This window comes from Muscardinus avellanarius (assembly GCF_963383645.1).
Source record: "Muscardinus avellanarius genome assembly, chromosome: 18".
NCBI classification, from domain to species: Eukaryota; Metazoa; Chordata; class Mammalia; order Rodentia; family Gliridae; genus Muscardinus; species Muscardinus avellanarius.
The window spans coordinates 48,190,020-48,207,367 of record NC_137804.1 but is presented as its reverse complement, the minus strand read 5'-3'; the positions used below and the strand labels follow the sequence as shown (position 1 = coordinate 48,207,367).

At 47.0% G+C, this 17,348-nt stretch overlaps 1 protein-coding gene across 1 annotated transcript in view; it reads left to right on the top strand.

The window, feature by feature from the left end:
- Positions 1 to 17,348, top strand: part of LOC308276743 (cadherin-related family member 3-like) — a gene marked incomplete at both ends in the record, with an annotated part of 70,010 nt that overhangs the window by 35,415 nt on the left and 17,247 nt on the right. Inside the window, 7 exons of the mRNA XM_080715583.1 lie at positions 399 to 506; positions 1,643 to 1,839; positions 3,073 to 3,250; positions 3,906 to 4,068; positions 7,316 to 7,418; positions 10,551 to 10,649; positions 16,815 to 17,047. Coding sequence (XP_080571709.1) covers positions 399 to 506; positions 1,643 to 1,839; positions 3,073 to 3,250; positions 3,906 to 4,068; positions 7,316 to 7,418; positions 10,551 to 10,649; positions 16,815 to 17,047 — 1,081 coding nt within the window. The remainder of the gene's footprint in view (positions 1 to 398; positions 507 to 1,642; positions 1,840 to 3,072; positions 3,251 to 3,905; positions 4,069 to 7,315; positions 7,419 to 10,550; positions 10,650 to 16,814; positions 17,048 to 17,348) is intronic.

Genomic DNA, 17,348 nt, shown 5'->3' with positions numbered 1-17,348 from the left:
ACAAACAAACAAATAAACAAACAAAAACCAAAAAGAAAACAAAACAAAAACAACAATAGCAGAGGGGTTTGAAAGTAGGACCCCAGAGGTATAAGCTTTTCTTATCCCGACATGCTAAGTAATTCTCAAAGCTTTTTTTTTTTTTTTTTTTTAATACTACTTACGGGGATTAAAAGACTTTTATAAGTTCCTGATGGTTCTTTCGAACAATCTGACTGATTCATTCCGTAACAAAGTGTTAGCCATTTCCAGCTGCGGGAATCACCGGGTTGACAAACGTTTCCAGCCAATGAAATCAATTGCGGGAGGCAGTCCATTGAGCCCGAGAGGTTGGTTTTCTCTCTGGAGGCTGTAGTTACTCTGGGGTCTCATGGTCTCTCTGGCGGCCGTGCCTTTAGCTTTGCACTCCTCATCAAAGTGGTTGATCCTGGAGGACTCTTTGCTGCCAGGAATCTGAAGATTTTCCTCATCAATGTCAACAACAAGGATCCCACTCTTACCTGCAGGTAAGGAAATCAAATGTACAAATTACCTTTTTTTTTTTTTTTGTGGGTCTGGGGATGGAACCCAGGGGCGTTCTACCTCCGAGCTACACCCCCTGCCCTATTTTTTTTTATTCTTTATTTTGAAACCGGGTCTCACTGAGTTGCAGAGGGCCTCACTAAGTAGCTGAGGCTGTCCGCGAACCGCGATCCTCCAGGTCTCGGCCTCCCGAATGCTGGGATTACAAGCGTGCGCCCCCACGACCAGGTACAAATGACCATTTTAACTTATTGTTTTTTTTTTTTTTTCTTTTTAAAATACTTTGATCAGCTGGGCATGGCGGTGCACCCACGCTTGTAATCCCTGCATTAGGGAAGCTGAGACAGGAGGATCGCGGTTCGAGGACAGCCTCAGCTACTTAGGCCCTTTGCCACTCAGTGAGACCCAGTTTCAAAATAAAAAATAGGGCTGGGGGTGTAGTTTGCATTAGAGTGCCCCTGAGTTCCATCCCCAGTACCACAACCCCTCCCCAAGAAACAAACAAAAATAAAACATTCTACCCTTGAGTTTCTGAAACTAGTTACTCTCACTTAGCGTAATATTTTCTAGTTCCATCTATTTTTCTGCAAATAACACACTTTTGTTCTTCTTTATGGCTGAGTAAAACTCCATTGTATGTATCGATGGCACTTTTTTGTTATCCGTTCATCTGTTGATTGGTTGGTTCCATAATTTGGCTATCGTGAATTACGTGGCTATAATCATATGCATGTGTCCTTATAGTATTCTGACTTTAATTTTTTTTTTTTTTTTTTGGTGATACTGGGGTTCCTGGAAGCCCTTCTACCTCCGGGCTACACTCCCAGACCTATTTTTACATTTTTATTTGAAAACAGGGTCTCCTAAGCCAGCGCACGCGGCTGGCTTCGAACCCGCGCGATCCTCCTGTCTCTGCCTCCCAAGCGCGGGGATTACAAGCGTGCGCCACCACGCCCGGCTTATTTTTTATTTTGAAACAGGGTCTCACTGAGTTGCAGAGGGCCTCACTAAGTAGCTGAGGCTGTCCACGAACCGCGATCCTCCTGTCTCAGCCTCCCGAATGCTGAGATCATAAATGTGCTCCACCGTGCCTGGCGATAATAATTTCTTTTAAAATAAGATTATTCAACATGGAAAATGTGGTCCAGAGTGTGTCTTCTATCAATTCCACTCTGCACAAGATGGTCAACCTCACCCTGGAGGAAGAAATTCCGATCGGCGAAACAGTTGGAGTCTGCCAGGCCACTGACGAGGATAATTTGGGACATTTAACCTTTGAACTAGACCCATGGAATGCTTACTTTGCCATTGATAAAGGTAGGCTTGGAACAGTCCTCTGCCAAGCCCCTGTCTTATCTATCCACTGCAGTGGTACTTCTGTGTCTATACATGTATCTCCTTAGGCCGAGCTTCCTGAGGGTAGATATGATGCCTTTTTGATTTCTACATTCCCAACATGAAATCTAAAATCAATGCTTCCTAAATATCTATTTATTTTTATTTTTATTTATTTATTTTTGTGTGCGTGGTACTGGGGGTGGAACCCAGAGGCTTTCTACCTCCGGGATATACTCCCAGACCTATTTTTGGAAACAGGGTCTCACTAAGTTACCGAGAGCCTCACTAAGCAGCTGAGGCTGGCTTCGAACCTGCGCGATCCTCCTGTCTCAGCCTCCCAAGCGCGGGGATTACAAGTGTGTGCCACCTTGCCTGGCTGTTTCTTTATTTTTGAAACGGAGTCTTGCTAAGTTGCAGAGGGCTTTACTAAGTAGCTGAGGCTGGCCGCGAACCTGCGATCCTCCCAAGTACTGCGATCATCCTCCCAAGTACTGGGATGACAAGCGTGCGCCACCACGCCTGGCTTGTGTCAATATTATCGTATTTAATTTTCAAGTCTTTTTCTAGAAGGTCTTCTCTGTTTCCCAAGCCCCCAAAACAATTTTTTTGCTTTTGCTATCAGTTAACTAATATAATTGACACTGTACTTGGGACATAAATAATGAAACGCCGTGCCTGCACTTTAAATCAGCTTCTTAAGCTGGGCGTGGTGGCGCATGCTTGTAATCCCTGTGCTTGGGAGGCGGAGGATCGCGCAGGTTCGAAGCCAGCCTCAGCTGGCTTAAGAAACCCTGTCTCCAAATAAAATATAAAATAGATCTGGGAGTGCAGCCCAGAGGTAGATGGCCCCTGGGTTCCATCCCCAGTACCACCAAAAAAAAAAAAAAAAAAAAAAAAAAAAAAAATCAGCTTCTTAAGCTGGGTCTGGTGTTGCACACTTGTGATCCCAGCATTTGGGAGGCTGAGACAGGAGGATCGCGGTTCGCGGACAGCCTCAGCTTCTACTTAGTGAGGTCCTCTGCAACTCAGTGAGGCCTTGTTTCAAATTAAAGAATAAAAAAATAGGGCTGGGGGTGTCGCTCAGAGGTAGAATGCCCCTGGGTTCCATCCCCAGTACTTAAAAAAAAAAAAAAATCAGCGTCTTAGTTCTAATGAATGGATCTGTCTTTCTTTCCTGAGCCTGTGTGGGCAAGACGAGCTCTTTTGTTACAGAGCGTGGGACCGTGGTCACTGCCACCCGTCTAGACGTGGACAGAGCCGGCTTTGCCAAAGTTCAGTCCTTCTCCATTAGAGCCTGCGACGGCGACCGGAGGTGCGCGGCGATTCCGGTGACTGCCCGTGTCCATGGTGCAAATGACAACTCGCCCTTCTGTGATCGGTACCTGATCAGGTGGGCCGAGGCAGGGATGTGCAGGGGCGAGATCGGAGTGGATGCAGAGAAGGGAGGAGGAGGGCCATAGTTTTGGACCGAGTGGACGTGTGGTTGATCTATGAATTGATTCTTATTGGTCTTATTGGATTGCTTTGATTGAATTGACTTCTGAGGTCAGGACTTCAGAAATGAGCCATTGAACTAGGTTCAATCTCTGATACAAAAGAGAAAAAGAAAGAAAGGAAGGAAGAAAGGCCAGGCTGGGCGTGGTGGCGCACGCTTGTCATCCCTGCGCTTGGGAGGCGGAGACAGGAGGATCGTGCTGGTTCGGAGCCAGCCTCGCTGGCTTAAGAGACTCTGTTTCCAAATATAAAATAGGTCTGGGAGTGTAGCCCGGAGGTAGAAGGGCTTTCAGGAACCCCAGTACCACCAAAAAGAGAAAGAAAAAAGAAAGAAAGAAAAAGAAAAAAGAAAGGCCAGAAAAGGAGGACCGTTTTACCAAAACCCACTACTGTACCTGTTCAAAAACAGTTACCTGGATGGTGGTCCCCAGACATCTGCCTGCCCCAGGATAAACAGGGCATCCAACCTGAGGCGGACACTTACGGGAAAAGCATTAGGCTCGAAAGGAATGTCCCTCGAAAGTGATTTTCTCTCTTGAACGATAAAACAGGTACACAGGCAGGGAGGTGATTCCCAACGGCACGGTGGTGGCAAAGCTGTCCTGCCATGACCTGGACGTGCCTCCGGATGTGATCCATTACGCACCACGCCTGGGCCCGCTTGGCGCCGGACAACTCTTCCAGCAAGTTCTCCATGCTGGACATTTTATCCAGGTGAGCCGGGCTGCAGGAACCCCAGGGAGCTCTCTCAAGGGGACGGGAGCCACCGGACACGGTGGGGCACGCCTGGACTTGGAGGCTGAGACAGTAGGAGCTTAGGTTCACGGCCAGCCTCAGCAACTTAGGGAGACCCTGTTTAAAAATTAAAAAACAGAGCCAGGCGTGGTGGCGCACGCTTGTAATCCCCGCCCTTGGGAGGCAGAGACAGGAGGATCCCACAGGTTCGAAGCCAGCCTCAGCTACTTAGTAAGGCTCTCAGCAACTTAGTGAGACCCCGTTTCCAAATAAAATATAAAATAGGTCTGGGGGTATAGACCAGAGGTAGAAAGCTCCTGGGTTCCACCCCCAGACCCCCCCCCCCACACACACAAAGAAACAGGGTCTCACTAGGTTGCAAAGGGCCTCACTAAGTAGCTGAGGCTGTCCTCAAACCGCGATCCTCCTGTCTCCGCCTCCCAAGCACTAGTATTACAAGCATGTGCCAACATACCCAGCTAAGAAATCCTTCTTTTGAACACCCCAGTCCTATAGGTCTTTATTTCAGAGTGCCGATGCCTGGTAGGTTGGCATAATTGTTCCTTAACCTAAGTATCACCAAGTGCCTTCTCCCTTACTGATCCTGCCCTTAGCCAGAAAATATGGCTGACAAAGACACCGATGTCCTTATTCTCATTCTCTGGCACTAAGCCCAAGTTTTCTTGAGAAGGCCCACGAGCTACTAGCTGGGTTTTTGTAAGTTTTGTGAACTTTGAAAGCTCAGGCACCGCGCCAAGAAGTTTCCCGGGTTGATGGTTCCTCTAGCGGTGCGATGTCACACTGTCATTTTTCGAAGTGGACTTTGGCTGACGATGGAGGCTTTGAGGATATGATGTGAACTCAGATCTGGCCCTCGATATCTGAGTCGCTGCCTCCGCTAGTTAATTTCTACGTGCACATAATTATCCTTTATTCAAAGTCACCGTTCCCAACAGTTTTCTTTGACTACCATAACTGGCTTAGTTTCCTCTGCGAAGGACTCATTGACAGGTTGTATGTCTCCTATCAAAACGCTTTTTAGACTGTTGTAATTGTTTAGTTGTTGATCTTACTTATTTACTTTTTTGTGTGTGTGGTACTGGGGATGGAACCCAGGGGCCTTCTACTCCGAGCTACACCCCCAGCCCTATTTCTTTTTTTTCTTTGTTGTGCTAGGGGTGGAACTCAGGGGCTTTCTACCTCTGGGCTACACTCCCAGCCCTATTTAATACTTTATTCGGAAACAGGGTCTCACTAAGTTGCTGAGAGCCTCACTAAGTAGCTGAGGCTGGCTTCGAACCTGCGCGATCCTCCCGTCTCAGCCTCCCAAGCGCTGGAATTACGAGCTTGCGCCACCACGCCCGACTTCGGCTTTATTTTTTATTCTTTATTTTCTTTCTTTATTTTTTTGTGGTACTGGGGATGGAACCCAGGGGCCTTCTGCCTCCGGGCTATACTCCCAGACCTATTTTATATTTTTTATTTGGAAACAGGGTCTCTTAAGCCAGCGGAGGCTGGCTTCGAACCTGTGCGATCCTCCTGTCTCAGCCTCCCAAGCGCGGGGATTACAAGCGTGCGCTACCACACCCGGCTTTTATTCTTTATTTTGAAACAGGGTCTCACTAATTTGCAGAGGGCCTCACTAAGTAGCTGAGGCTGGCTGCGAACCTGCAATCCTCCTTTCTCAGCTTCCCAAGTACTGAGATGACAAGCGTGCACCAATACACCTGTCTGTTGACCCTATTATATTCCGGTATTTATGCGTATTTCTAGGTGATTCAGACTTATGAGCCAGAACCGTCTGGTGCTTGGAGCAGAGTAGGTACCAAGTATGCATTAATGACTGGATGAATGAATCGCATACTAATTTTTTTGATAAATGCAGCTGTTCCCAAACACCTGGACGCTTGGCGTCATATTGACTCATTCCATTTTATGCCAACTGAGATCCACGCTAACGCTATTAAATCAAGACTGTCTCTGTTATGGGACGGATTGTTTTATTGCTATATTCCTAGTACTTACAGCCCCTGGTACCTAGAAATGCACGTGATAAACATGTGCAGTTGTAAACCGGCACCTAATTGGCACTCAATAAATATTTTTGAAATAGCGAGTGACTTATCATACTAAGAATAATTTACATTTTATGGTATCTTAATATATAACGTCTGCTCAAAAATATTTATATTTTGGTGGTACTGGGGTTCCTGGAAACCCTTCTACCTCCGGCTACACTCCCAGACACCTATTTTTTATATTTTTTTAATTTGGAAACAGGGTTTCTTAAGCCAGCGCGGCTGGCTTCGAACCTGCGTGATCCTCCTGTCTCAGCCTCCCCAGTGCAGGAGTTACAAGCGTGCGCCACCACGCCTCGGCCTTGCTTAAAATATTTTTAAATATTTCTTGTTTTCAGTATTTTTCCTAAGGAAATTTATTGGGGACAGGATACAACTCGCCTTTTTCTTGTACCGTGCCAGGAAGCTACTCTTTGTGGAAATATGAGATATCCCTTTATTCCACCAAAGTGCAGACTTCCGTGTGTCAACCTATGCCAGTCTTGGGTGTACCCTGATGCCATCCCTAAAATTTGAAAATGGCCACACATTTGCCTTTTAATGTACATGTTACAAGTAATATGGTGTACATTAAACAATACAAGTAATAGCATGTATAAATAATAACAGTATAAGTAAGCCGGGCGTGGTGGCGCACGCTTGTAATCCGAGCATTCTGGAGGCAGAGACAGGAGGATCGCGGTTGGAGGACAGCCTCAGCTACTTAGTGAGGCCCTCTGCAACTCAGTGAGAACCTGTTTCAAAATAAAGAATAAAAAATACGGCTGGGGGTAGAGCTCGGAAGTTGAATGCCCCTGGGTTCCATCTCCAGTACTGTAAAAAAAACAAAAAACAAAAAACGACAGTATAAATAATAATACATACATTAAACAAAACTAAAAAACAACAACAGAATTTGAGCCGAGTGTGATAGCGCTGTCAGCCTGTAACTCCAGTTCTTTGGAGGCTGAGACACAAGGGTCTCGGGTTGCCCTCCAATCTTGTGAGACCCTGTTTCAAAACAGAAAAAGTCAAATGGGCAGGGTGTAGCTCAGAGGTAGAATGCTCCTGGTTCAGTCCCCAGTACAAACCACCATCACCACCATCAACAACAAAACAACAAAGATCTCTTTTTTTTTTTTTTTGCTGAAATAATGCTGTTCTCCAAGGTTACCCGAGAGTTGGATTATGAAGACCCGGAGGTGGTTGCAGCCGGCCATACCTACGAGATGATGGTTTCGGTGTTCGATGACCCGCATCCCTCCCATTCAGGTGACCCTGACCAGCTTTCCCGGGGCAGTCACCTCCTGTTCTTCACGCCTTTCAGTGTAGACTTGCAGTGCTAGAACTCATCGCACCTGGAACACTTTCGTCACCTTAGGCAAAAGAGGAAGGGGAGGACTAGGGATGCTGGGCGCGATTAGTCAGTCACAAAAAATAAGGAATCGGAGGCCGGGCGTGGTGGCGCACGCTTGTTGGGGCCCACTCGGCAGGACCGAGGTGGCACCCAGGCTTGTTGCCAGCGTGGACTCAAGATGGCGCCTGGGCTTGCAGCCAAGTCACGAGGCTCACGAGGCTGGCGGTGCCCTGAGCCTGCGCAGTGAGCCCTATCAGGCGCCTTACGGATAATTAGTGACGCAACGCCTCGTGCTACCACCTGCCCGCCCAGGAGAAGGTTAAAAAAGCGCGCATGCCCTAGCGGAAGGAGGAGAAAGAGAAGAGGGTTGGTGGACAGGAAGAGCAGTTCCTTGGCGGACTGCTCTGGGCTCCGAGCTGGGACGGACATGTTCACAAAGCCACCATTGTGACCGGTGTGTGCTGCAGCAGAGACATAGAGTGCCAGAAGGAGGGTTGGTGGAGTGATGAGGGAGGAGATAGAAGACTGATGTTGTTTTTACCTGAGAGGGCGTTAAGGAGAGCATTAAAGAGGAACGGGAACTGTATAAGAACCTGGGGTAATAAAACTGCTTGAGGAAGATCGTGTAAGAGTCGTCACTGCGCACGACACACGCTTGTAATCCCCGCGCTCGGGAGGCTGAGACGGGAGGATCGCGCGGGTTCGAAGCCAGCCTCAGCTACTTAGTGAGACTCTTGGCAACTCAGTGAGACCCTGTTTCCAAATAAAATAGAAAATAGGTCTGGGAGTATAGCCCGGAGGTAGGAAGCCCCTGGGTTCCACCCCCAGTACCACCAAAATAAATAAATAAATAAAATAAGGAATCGGATGCTTTCCCTAATATGTGAAAGCTAAGGAGAAACGGGTCATAGGAGGAACTCTAGATGAAAAAGGAAATCCTATAGAGGAGCAAACAAGACAACCTAAAGGAGGGGATGGGAGGGGGGAAGAAGGAAATTCTCTAAAGCACACGATGGACTTAAACATGTCGAAGTCAACCACTAAGCCGAGCGTGGGAAGGAGGGACGGGGAGGGAAAGGAGTGGGGATTGGGCAGGGGCTGGCTGGGCGATGTGTGCATGTGTGTCCACACAAGTTTTTTTTTTTTATCCCATTATGATGTATGAGTAAAATACACCAATAGGGTGCCGGGCGCGGTGGCGCACGCTTGTCATCCCCGCGCTTGGGAGGCGGAGACAGGAGGATCGCGTGGGTTCGAAGCCAGCCGCTGGCTTAAGAGACCCTGTTTCAAAAATATAAAATAGGTCTGGGAGTGTAGCCCAGAGGTAGAAGGGCTTCCAGGAACCCCAGTACCACCAAAAAAAAAAAAAAAAAATACACCAATAGGGCTGGGGGTGTAGCTCGGAGGTAGAATGGCCCCTGGGTTCCATTCCCAGTACCACAGAAAGCAAAAACAAAACAAAACAAGAGCTGGTTGTGTAGCCCAACTCCCCTTGGAGGACGGATGCTTTAATTTGGCAGTGACCCATTCGGATGGCTTAACTCATCAAAAAGAATGTCCCCCTTCTTCACATCTGAGCCTTTACCCGGTATGGAAAGGGGAAAAGAAATCTCCCGTGGTAATAAACCCATATGATCTCTGGTCCCCTGGTACCAATATATTCGTAGCAACTTCTGGAAAGAGGGCGCCCGTCACGCCGCATGTGTGCTTGAGTCCCTTTTTACAGGCCAGCCAATTAGCACACGTTTGAGTTTTTATGGGTGCAATTAAATCATAGTTGGTGGAGCCGTAAATGGCGCCTACTTTCGCAGCACATAATGGGATTAACGGAAGAAAATACACGGGCTTTAACACAAATCTCCCGTGTTTGCAGAGTAGCACCCGTTGAGCGCTTTTTGGGGTCATGGACACCTTTGTAAAAATGCCCAAAATTAGACATTCTGACACACGAAGACTGTAGATTCCCCGACGCACAAGTTCTACGGAGCCAGGCGTGGTGGCACACACCTGTAATCCTACCACTCGAGGGACTGAGACAGGATGATCACAGGTTCGAAGCCAGGCGCAGCAACTTAGCGAGGACCCCCAGCACCACAGCGAGGGCCTGTTTCAAAAATTAAAAGGAGAAAGTCGAGCCGGGCGTGGTGGCGCACGCTTATAATCCCAGCATTCCAGAGGCTGAGACCGGGGGATCGTGGTTCGTGCGTGGACAGCCTCAGTTACTTAGCGAGGCCCTCCGCAACTTAGTGAGACCCTGTTTCAAAATAAATAATTAAAAATAGGGCAGGCGGGACCGGGCGCGGTGGCGCACGCTGGTAATCCCTGCGCTTGGGAGGTGGAGACAGGAGGATCGCGCTGGCTTAAGAGACCCTGTTTCCAAATAAAAATATAAAAAATAGGTGTCTGAGAGTGTAGCCGGGAGGTAGAAGGGTAGGTGGGTGTAGCTTGGAGGTTGAATGCCCCTGGATTCCATCCTCAGACCTGCAAAATAAATGTATAATTATGTATTTACATATGAAATATATATAAGCCGGGCGTGGTGGCGCACGCTTGTCATCCCCGCGCTTGGGAGGCGGAGACAGGAGGATCGCGCGGGTTCGAAGCCAGCCGCGCGTGCTGGCTTAGGAGACCCTGTTTCCAAATAAAAATGTAAAAATAGGTCTGGAAGTGTAGCCCGGAGGTAGAAGGGCTTCCAGGAACCCCAGTACCACCAAAAAAAAAAAAAAAATATATATATATATATATATATAGATGCATATATATGGATATATACATATATCCATCATATAAAATAAAAGTATGAAACAGAGTACATAAAATACGAAAGGCAGCCCATCGGTAGCTCTGGCTAGCACGAGAATTCTCTTGGGCTCCTCGAGATCCTGGGCTCTGGGGACGGGGACCACTTGGGAGCAGAGAGAATCCAGTAGTAGTTGCAGGACCCTCTGCCTGTCCTGTACCTTGGGGCCCAGTTAGCTTGTTTGTGGAATAAAACAACAACCACAGCAACAGCGAAGCATTTATTTATTGACTCTTCCGCCTCACAGTAACCGTGACGGTCATTGTGGACATCGCGCCTGCCAATGACTTCGGCCCGGCATTCGTAGCCGCAAGCTATGCCTTCTCCGTCCCGGAAACGGCAGGAGGTAAGCGCTCCCTCCCTCGCTCCCTGAACCCCGGCTTCCGAGATGTCCAGTGACCCGCCAGGGATCACTGTCAGACCTCACATGAGTGCCCCATGGAGACTAAGCGCGGGAGGGAGCATCTGGGGCTCCGGTTAATTTTCTTTTTTTTTTTTTTTTTTGGTGGTGGTACTAGGGGTGGAACCCAGGGGCTTTCTACCTCCGGGCTATACTCCCAGACCCATTTTATACTTTATTTGGAAACAGGGTCTCACTAAGTTGCCGAGAGCCTCACTAAGTAGCTGAGGCTGGCTTCGAACCCGCGCGATCCTCCTGTCTCAGCCTCCCGAGCGCGGGGATTACAAGCGTGCGCCACCATGCCCGGCTGTCCAGTTAATTTTCAAAGTATCATCCTGATGATTCTCCAAAGACTCCGTTGACATTTGAGGTCAGAGCTAGGATTTTTTTTTCTTATATTCATGCATCGTGGTCCCACATCTTAATGCAGTTGAGGGTGATGGAGGCACGCCTGCACGGGGCACTCGGGAGCCTCCCCCGGCTCCCGCCCGCTCCTTCTCCCTCCCCGCCATCCTGGGCGCACACTGTGGCGGCTTTGATGCATATATATATACATACATATATACATATATATATATTCATCATGTCCGCTGACGGAGTCTTCCATCCTCAAGTCTCCTCCTCCCTCCCATCCCTCTCTGTTGGCTTGGCTCTCTCCCTCTCTCCACTACCTCTCCACTACGGTTTCTCAGTTTCTCGTCCTTTGTCTGGGGTCCCTCCTGTGTTCTAGCTCCCGCCTATGAGGACGAACACCCCACCTTTCACTTCCTGTGGCCGACTAATCTCACTTAGTATAAAAGTCTCCAGGACCCTCCATTTCCCGACAAATGACACGACTTTATTCTTCATGGCCGATGAGAATTCCACCGTGCGTGTACCCCGTCGTTTTGTGCTCCGTTCGTCTGTCGACGGGCATCTCGGCTAACTCCGTAGTTTGGCAGCTGTGAATTGTGCAGCTATAAACGTAGCTATGCACGCTTTACTATGGGAGTCCGGTCTCCGTTCCTTTGGGTAGATACCCAGGAGTGCTATACCCGGTCATATGGCAGGCCAAGTTCTTCTAAGGATTCCCCACACTGTGGTTGCCCTCCTTTGCAATCCCACCAACAATGTATTAGCGTTCCCACTTCTCCACGCCCTTGCCAGCATTTAGTAGTGTCTGTGATTTTAACGATCACCATGCTAAGTGGGGTTAGGTGAAATCTTAGGTCTAGGATTTTTGTAATAGACACATATATGCGATTCACTTTATTTCATTTATCTTCTCTTTTGCCTCCAAACTAGGTCCAAGTGTAAAGAAGTAGGGATGACGCGTCTACTACCCATGCAATTTATTTATTTATTTGTTTGTTTGTTTGCAGTACCGGAGATGGAACCCAGGGGCATTTTACCTCCGAGCTACACCCTCTGCCCTATTTTTTATTCTTTATTTTGAAACCGGGTCTCACTGAGTTGCAGAGGGCCTCACTAAGTAGCTGAGGCTGTCTGCGAACCCCCAATCCTCCTGTCTCAGCCTCCGGAATGCTGGGATTACACCCATGCGCTACCACGCCTCACCTTACCCAGGCAATTTAAACGCATTGAACACTTGGGTTCAAGATTTGCGGTTGAGTGTCAAGATAGTAGGGTCCTATCTCGACTGTGAATTAGGACATGTTGGTTAGCGCGGATCCAGGAACAAGAGACCTGAAGAGGGGCAGGAGAGGCAACACTTGTGTGTGTAGTTATCTAAGAGAGGAACATGTCTCTTCCTCAGCATCTCTAGGGAAGGCGAATCCTCCAGGCTTGACTATTCAAGGATGGATCCAGTCGGTTTGCTGTACTCAAACCACACTGGTGTCCGGGCGTGGTGGTGCACACTTGCAATCCCAGCACTTGGGAGACTGAGACAGGAGAATTGCAGGTTCAAAGCCAGCCTCGGCAGTTCAGTGAGACCTCAGCAACTTAGTGAGCATATATATATATATATATATATATATATATATATATATATATATATATATATTTTTTTTTTTTTTTTTGGTGGTACTGGGGTTCCTGGAAACCCTTCTACCTCTGGGCTACACTCCTATACCTATTTTTATATTTTCTAAAATTTGGAAACAGGATCTCTTAAGCCAGCGAGGCTGGCTTCAAACCAGTGCGATCCTCCTGTCTCTGCCTCCCAAGTGCGGGGATTACAAGCGTGCGCCACCACGCCCGGCTGAGAGCCTGTTTTAAATTAAAAAAAGTAAAATTAAAAATGGGTTGGGGGTATAGCCCAGAGGTAGAATGGCCTTGGGTGTTCAGTTTCCAGATACATACACAAAGACAGATAGACGGATGTACACAGACACACACACACACACACACACACACACACACACACACACACACACACTTTCTAAGAGAACCATAATGTGGGAGGAAGACCAGGAGCACTGGAGTCAAATAGGATTGGACTCAAATCTGCCGGTTACGCGGCTTAAGTGACCTTGGACAAGTCACATAATCTGTGTACCTTTGAGTTCTCGTCTGGTCAAAGACAATCACAACATCTGCCTCACAGAGCTGAGATGATAGCTAATAATCCTGCGTCCGCGGACTACACGGCACACCCGGGTAGCCATGATACCACTGCCGGTCAAATAAAAATCACTAGCATTTACTGAAGGCCTATGATGGATGATGTGCTAGAATTTTCTCTCATTAAAAAAAAAAAACACAACTGTCCTTGACCTTCCCCATCAGAGTGTATAAACTGAATAAAATTGGAGGAGTGGTTTTTTTTTTTGTGGTTCTGGAGGTGGAACCCAGGGGCTTTCTACCTCCGGGCTACACCCTCAGACCTATTTTCTATTTTATTTGGAAACAGGGTCTCACTAAGTTGCCGAGAGCCTCACTAAGTAGCTGAGGCTGGCTTCGAACCCGTGCTATCCTCCTGTCTCTGCCTCCCGAGCGTGGGGATCACAAGCGTGCGCCACCACGCCCGGCAGGAGTGTTTTTTTTAGGCAGGTGTTTATCAGAAGAGACAACGTCTTCATGACTCAGTGGCAATTTGCTTTAAAGAACACTTGTGCACAGTTAGAATTACTCAGAACACAAACTCTGCTCAGTCTACCAAACCTTTATCCTGTAAGTCCTGAGGACGTCACAAAAATCTGCTCATGTGGAAGCCCTTTCTCAAGCTAAGTTGGTTAGCTCAGAGGACTGGGGTGTGTCCTTAGGGCTACATGATATTTTTTTCCCCCTAACAGAATTATAATATTTAAGAAAAATTTAGATGAGGTATGTGATAAATCAACAAGAGATTCTGGAGTGGGGGTAAGCATAGGCAAAAATAAAAACATAATTTATAAGTAGTGATTTCAAAGAAAATAAGTTGAGTGTGGTGGCCCGTGGCTTGTCATCCCAACTTGGGAGGCTGAGGCAGGAGGATTGCAGGTTGAAGACCAGCCTCAGCTACTTAAAGAACTATAAAAATATATTTATTTATAAATAAATGTAAAAGTATGTTTATTTATAAATAAGTCAAAATAAAAAGGGCTGGGGGGTGTAACTCAGAGGTAGGCTGCCCTGGGCTCAATTTCTAGTACCAAGAGAAAGAAAGAGAGAAAGAAAGAAGGAAAGAAAGGGAGAGAGGAGGAAACACATGGAAATTAAATCGCACTGGGTTGCAAGCCACAAGGGGAAACTTTTCATCTCCAGTAGCTTTTGATGAGGAAGTTTGGCAGAATTATAGAGCTTCATAATTACTCTGTTTTGAAATTCAACTAACGATGCTCAGGATAGCTCTCAGTTTTTATTGCAAGGTTAATTTTACACGCACAGAAGAATAAGCTTCTCTTTATACCTAACCAGGTGTTAAATGGGTAAACGAGGCCGCTCTTACCCAGGACCGTACGCGAGAGCTGGCAGTCTTACCTGTAATCTCTCTTCTCCTATCAGTCTTGACGCCTTCCTCTTAATAATGATTATTTCCCAAAAGCAACGAGTGGGACTCTGTATTTCAGCATTACCAAAAGAAAACACATTCTTTCTTTACGAATGTGGTTCCTCTATGCTAGGTATCCTGATTTCAGTTCATTGCCTGCTTAATAACACGTTATACAGGACACAGATCTTGGTAAAAAAAAAAAAAGAGACTGCTCTCAGGGAAAGAACTTCTGGGAGGTTGGAGAGGCTGGGGACAGCATGTGAAATGGTTTGCTCATCATGATCCTTTATTCTTGATTACTGGCAGCCCAAACATTCAGCACACATGTTGGCGAGCCGGCTAGCATTATAGGGTGGGGTCCTGGAGTTATAGGGTGGGGTCCCGGAGTTTATAACTTAAATAGAAAGGGACCGAGAGGTCAGCCCATCACTGCTGTAACTATTACCGTAAATATGCTATGTATAAACGCTGGAAAAATTGGAGTAGTTCAACAATAGACATATATTTAGTCCCTGATCTAGGAATAGAGGTAGATAGTTGGCGGGTCTTAGCTGCTATGTCCTGGCCATGGCTGGGAGTCTGGGATGACTTGGCTTCTCCCTCCATTTTGAAAAGGCACGCGGAAGTAAATCCTCAAGGAAGTAGAGGGAGAGATACACTTATCATTAGAACGACGCCCATAGGGACCCAGTTACAGTCATGAGGGTGCTATAATGTAGTAGTAGTGAGGCAGGTCTAATCCCAGACAGCCCTCCGGGGCTGGTGGGTTTGCTCACATCCCATTGGCCAAGACAGATCACGTGACTGAGGTATCATGGGGGCCACCATCAAGTTATAGGCAATAAAACCTGGTGGTGGGAAGGGTAAAGAATTTTGGTTTTACATTCTCTTTTTGATTTTTAAAATTTCATTGTTTTTAGAATTTTATTTCATTGGACTCTTATTATTTAGTTTTTTTGGAATGTTATTGTTTTTAGAATTTTATTTCATCAGAATTTTATTTTATATTTTAGAATTTTATTTTTATTTATTTAATTTTATTTTTACTTTTTGGGTGGCCCTGGGGACTGAACCCAGAGGCCTTCTACCTTCAAGCTACACTCCCAGCCTGATTTTTATTTCTTATGTGACAATAGGGTCTTGCTAGGTTGGTGTGAGTCTTAAAACTTGCCGAGGCTGTTCTCAAACCTGCAATCCTCCTGTCTCAGCCTCTCAAGCACAGGGATTACAGGCATGTGCCACCATGCTCTGCGTGAATTTTATTATTTCAGAATCTTCTTACATTAACATTTTATTGGTACAATATAATTATGCAATGCACTGGATGCTATGTGTACACATGTCACTACGATTATGATTTACGTTATGACGCGAGTCTATAATGTACCAATAAAAGTATTTAAAAAGTAATTTTGCATTGTAGTGAGCCTCAAAGGGATATACACCAAATAAAATTTGTTTGCCTTTTAATACAATGAATGTCCCACCTCTGTTTTCTAAAAGGTTATTTAGGGTTACCGTACACCGAGAATTACAGCAAAGAGTGTCCGCACCTGTGGACGGTGTTAATTTCCATCTTGGTTTTTACCACGGCTGTGACCTGGGTCAAGTTACTTAACATCGCCTGGGCCTTGTTTCTTATCTCTAAAACAGAGTCGGGAGCGGCCCATAGATCACACTGCTGCTGAGAAGATGCAATGAGAGGTTGTGTAGAAACACAGATTTTATTTAGAATTCAGGACAGACCAGGCGCTACCCTAAGCGTTTTATGTATTTTAACTCATTCAAACTCCACGACGACTCCGTATCTTGGATCTTGTTATTTTCACGAGTTCCGCTGGTGACAGGCAGCAGCTGGGCGTTAGGATTTCAGAGTGTGCTGGGAGCGCTTATCTGATGTAATCTTGACCTGATGCTAAGATTAAGCTATAAATATTGCTGTGATGAAGTTATCTTTAGCTCCTGGCATTTGAGTTGTGCCACGTGGTTTAAAGTGGCCGAGGACCCTCCCCCCCCCCCTCTCTCTCCCAACATCATGGAGAATTGGAGTCTTCACACACATTTCATTGTCCCAAAGGATTTAGGTTATCCCCTTTGGGAAACCACAGAACTCTCTGGAAGGCAGGCGTCCTAACCTTTCTAGAGTAATATACGTGCCTGAGAAGGATAAACCCTATCGAAACCTTCATTGGCAGCTTTCCACAAAGTCGGCAGAGTGACGGCCGTGGATGAAGACCACCCTCCAAACTGTCTGACCTACAGGATAGCCAGCGGAGACGACCCGGTCGTACAACGATTCTGGATCCACCCTCTCTCTGGAGTGATGGAGCTCACCACCCAGCTCGACTACGAGGCTGTGAGGCGGTACAACCTCACCGTGGAAGCCGTGGACTGCGGCGGGGTCCACCCGCGCACGGCAGTGGCCACAGTAAGCAGAGGCAGGCAGGCTTTGAAATAATGGAGACTAGCCGGGCGCGGTGGGCACGCTTGTCATCCCCGCGCTTGGGAGGCGGAGACAGGAGGATCGCGCAGGTTCGAAGCCAGCCGCGCTGGCGTAAGAGACCCTGTTTCAAAAATATAAAATAGGTCTGGGAGTGTAGCCCGGAGGTAGAAGGGCTTCCAGGAACCCCAGTACCACCACCACCAAAAAAAAAAAAAAAAAAAAAAGAAATAATGGAGACTGTCAGTGCTTGTTTATTATGGCAGCAACGGCCCCACAATAAGCACAA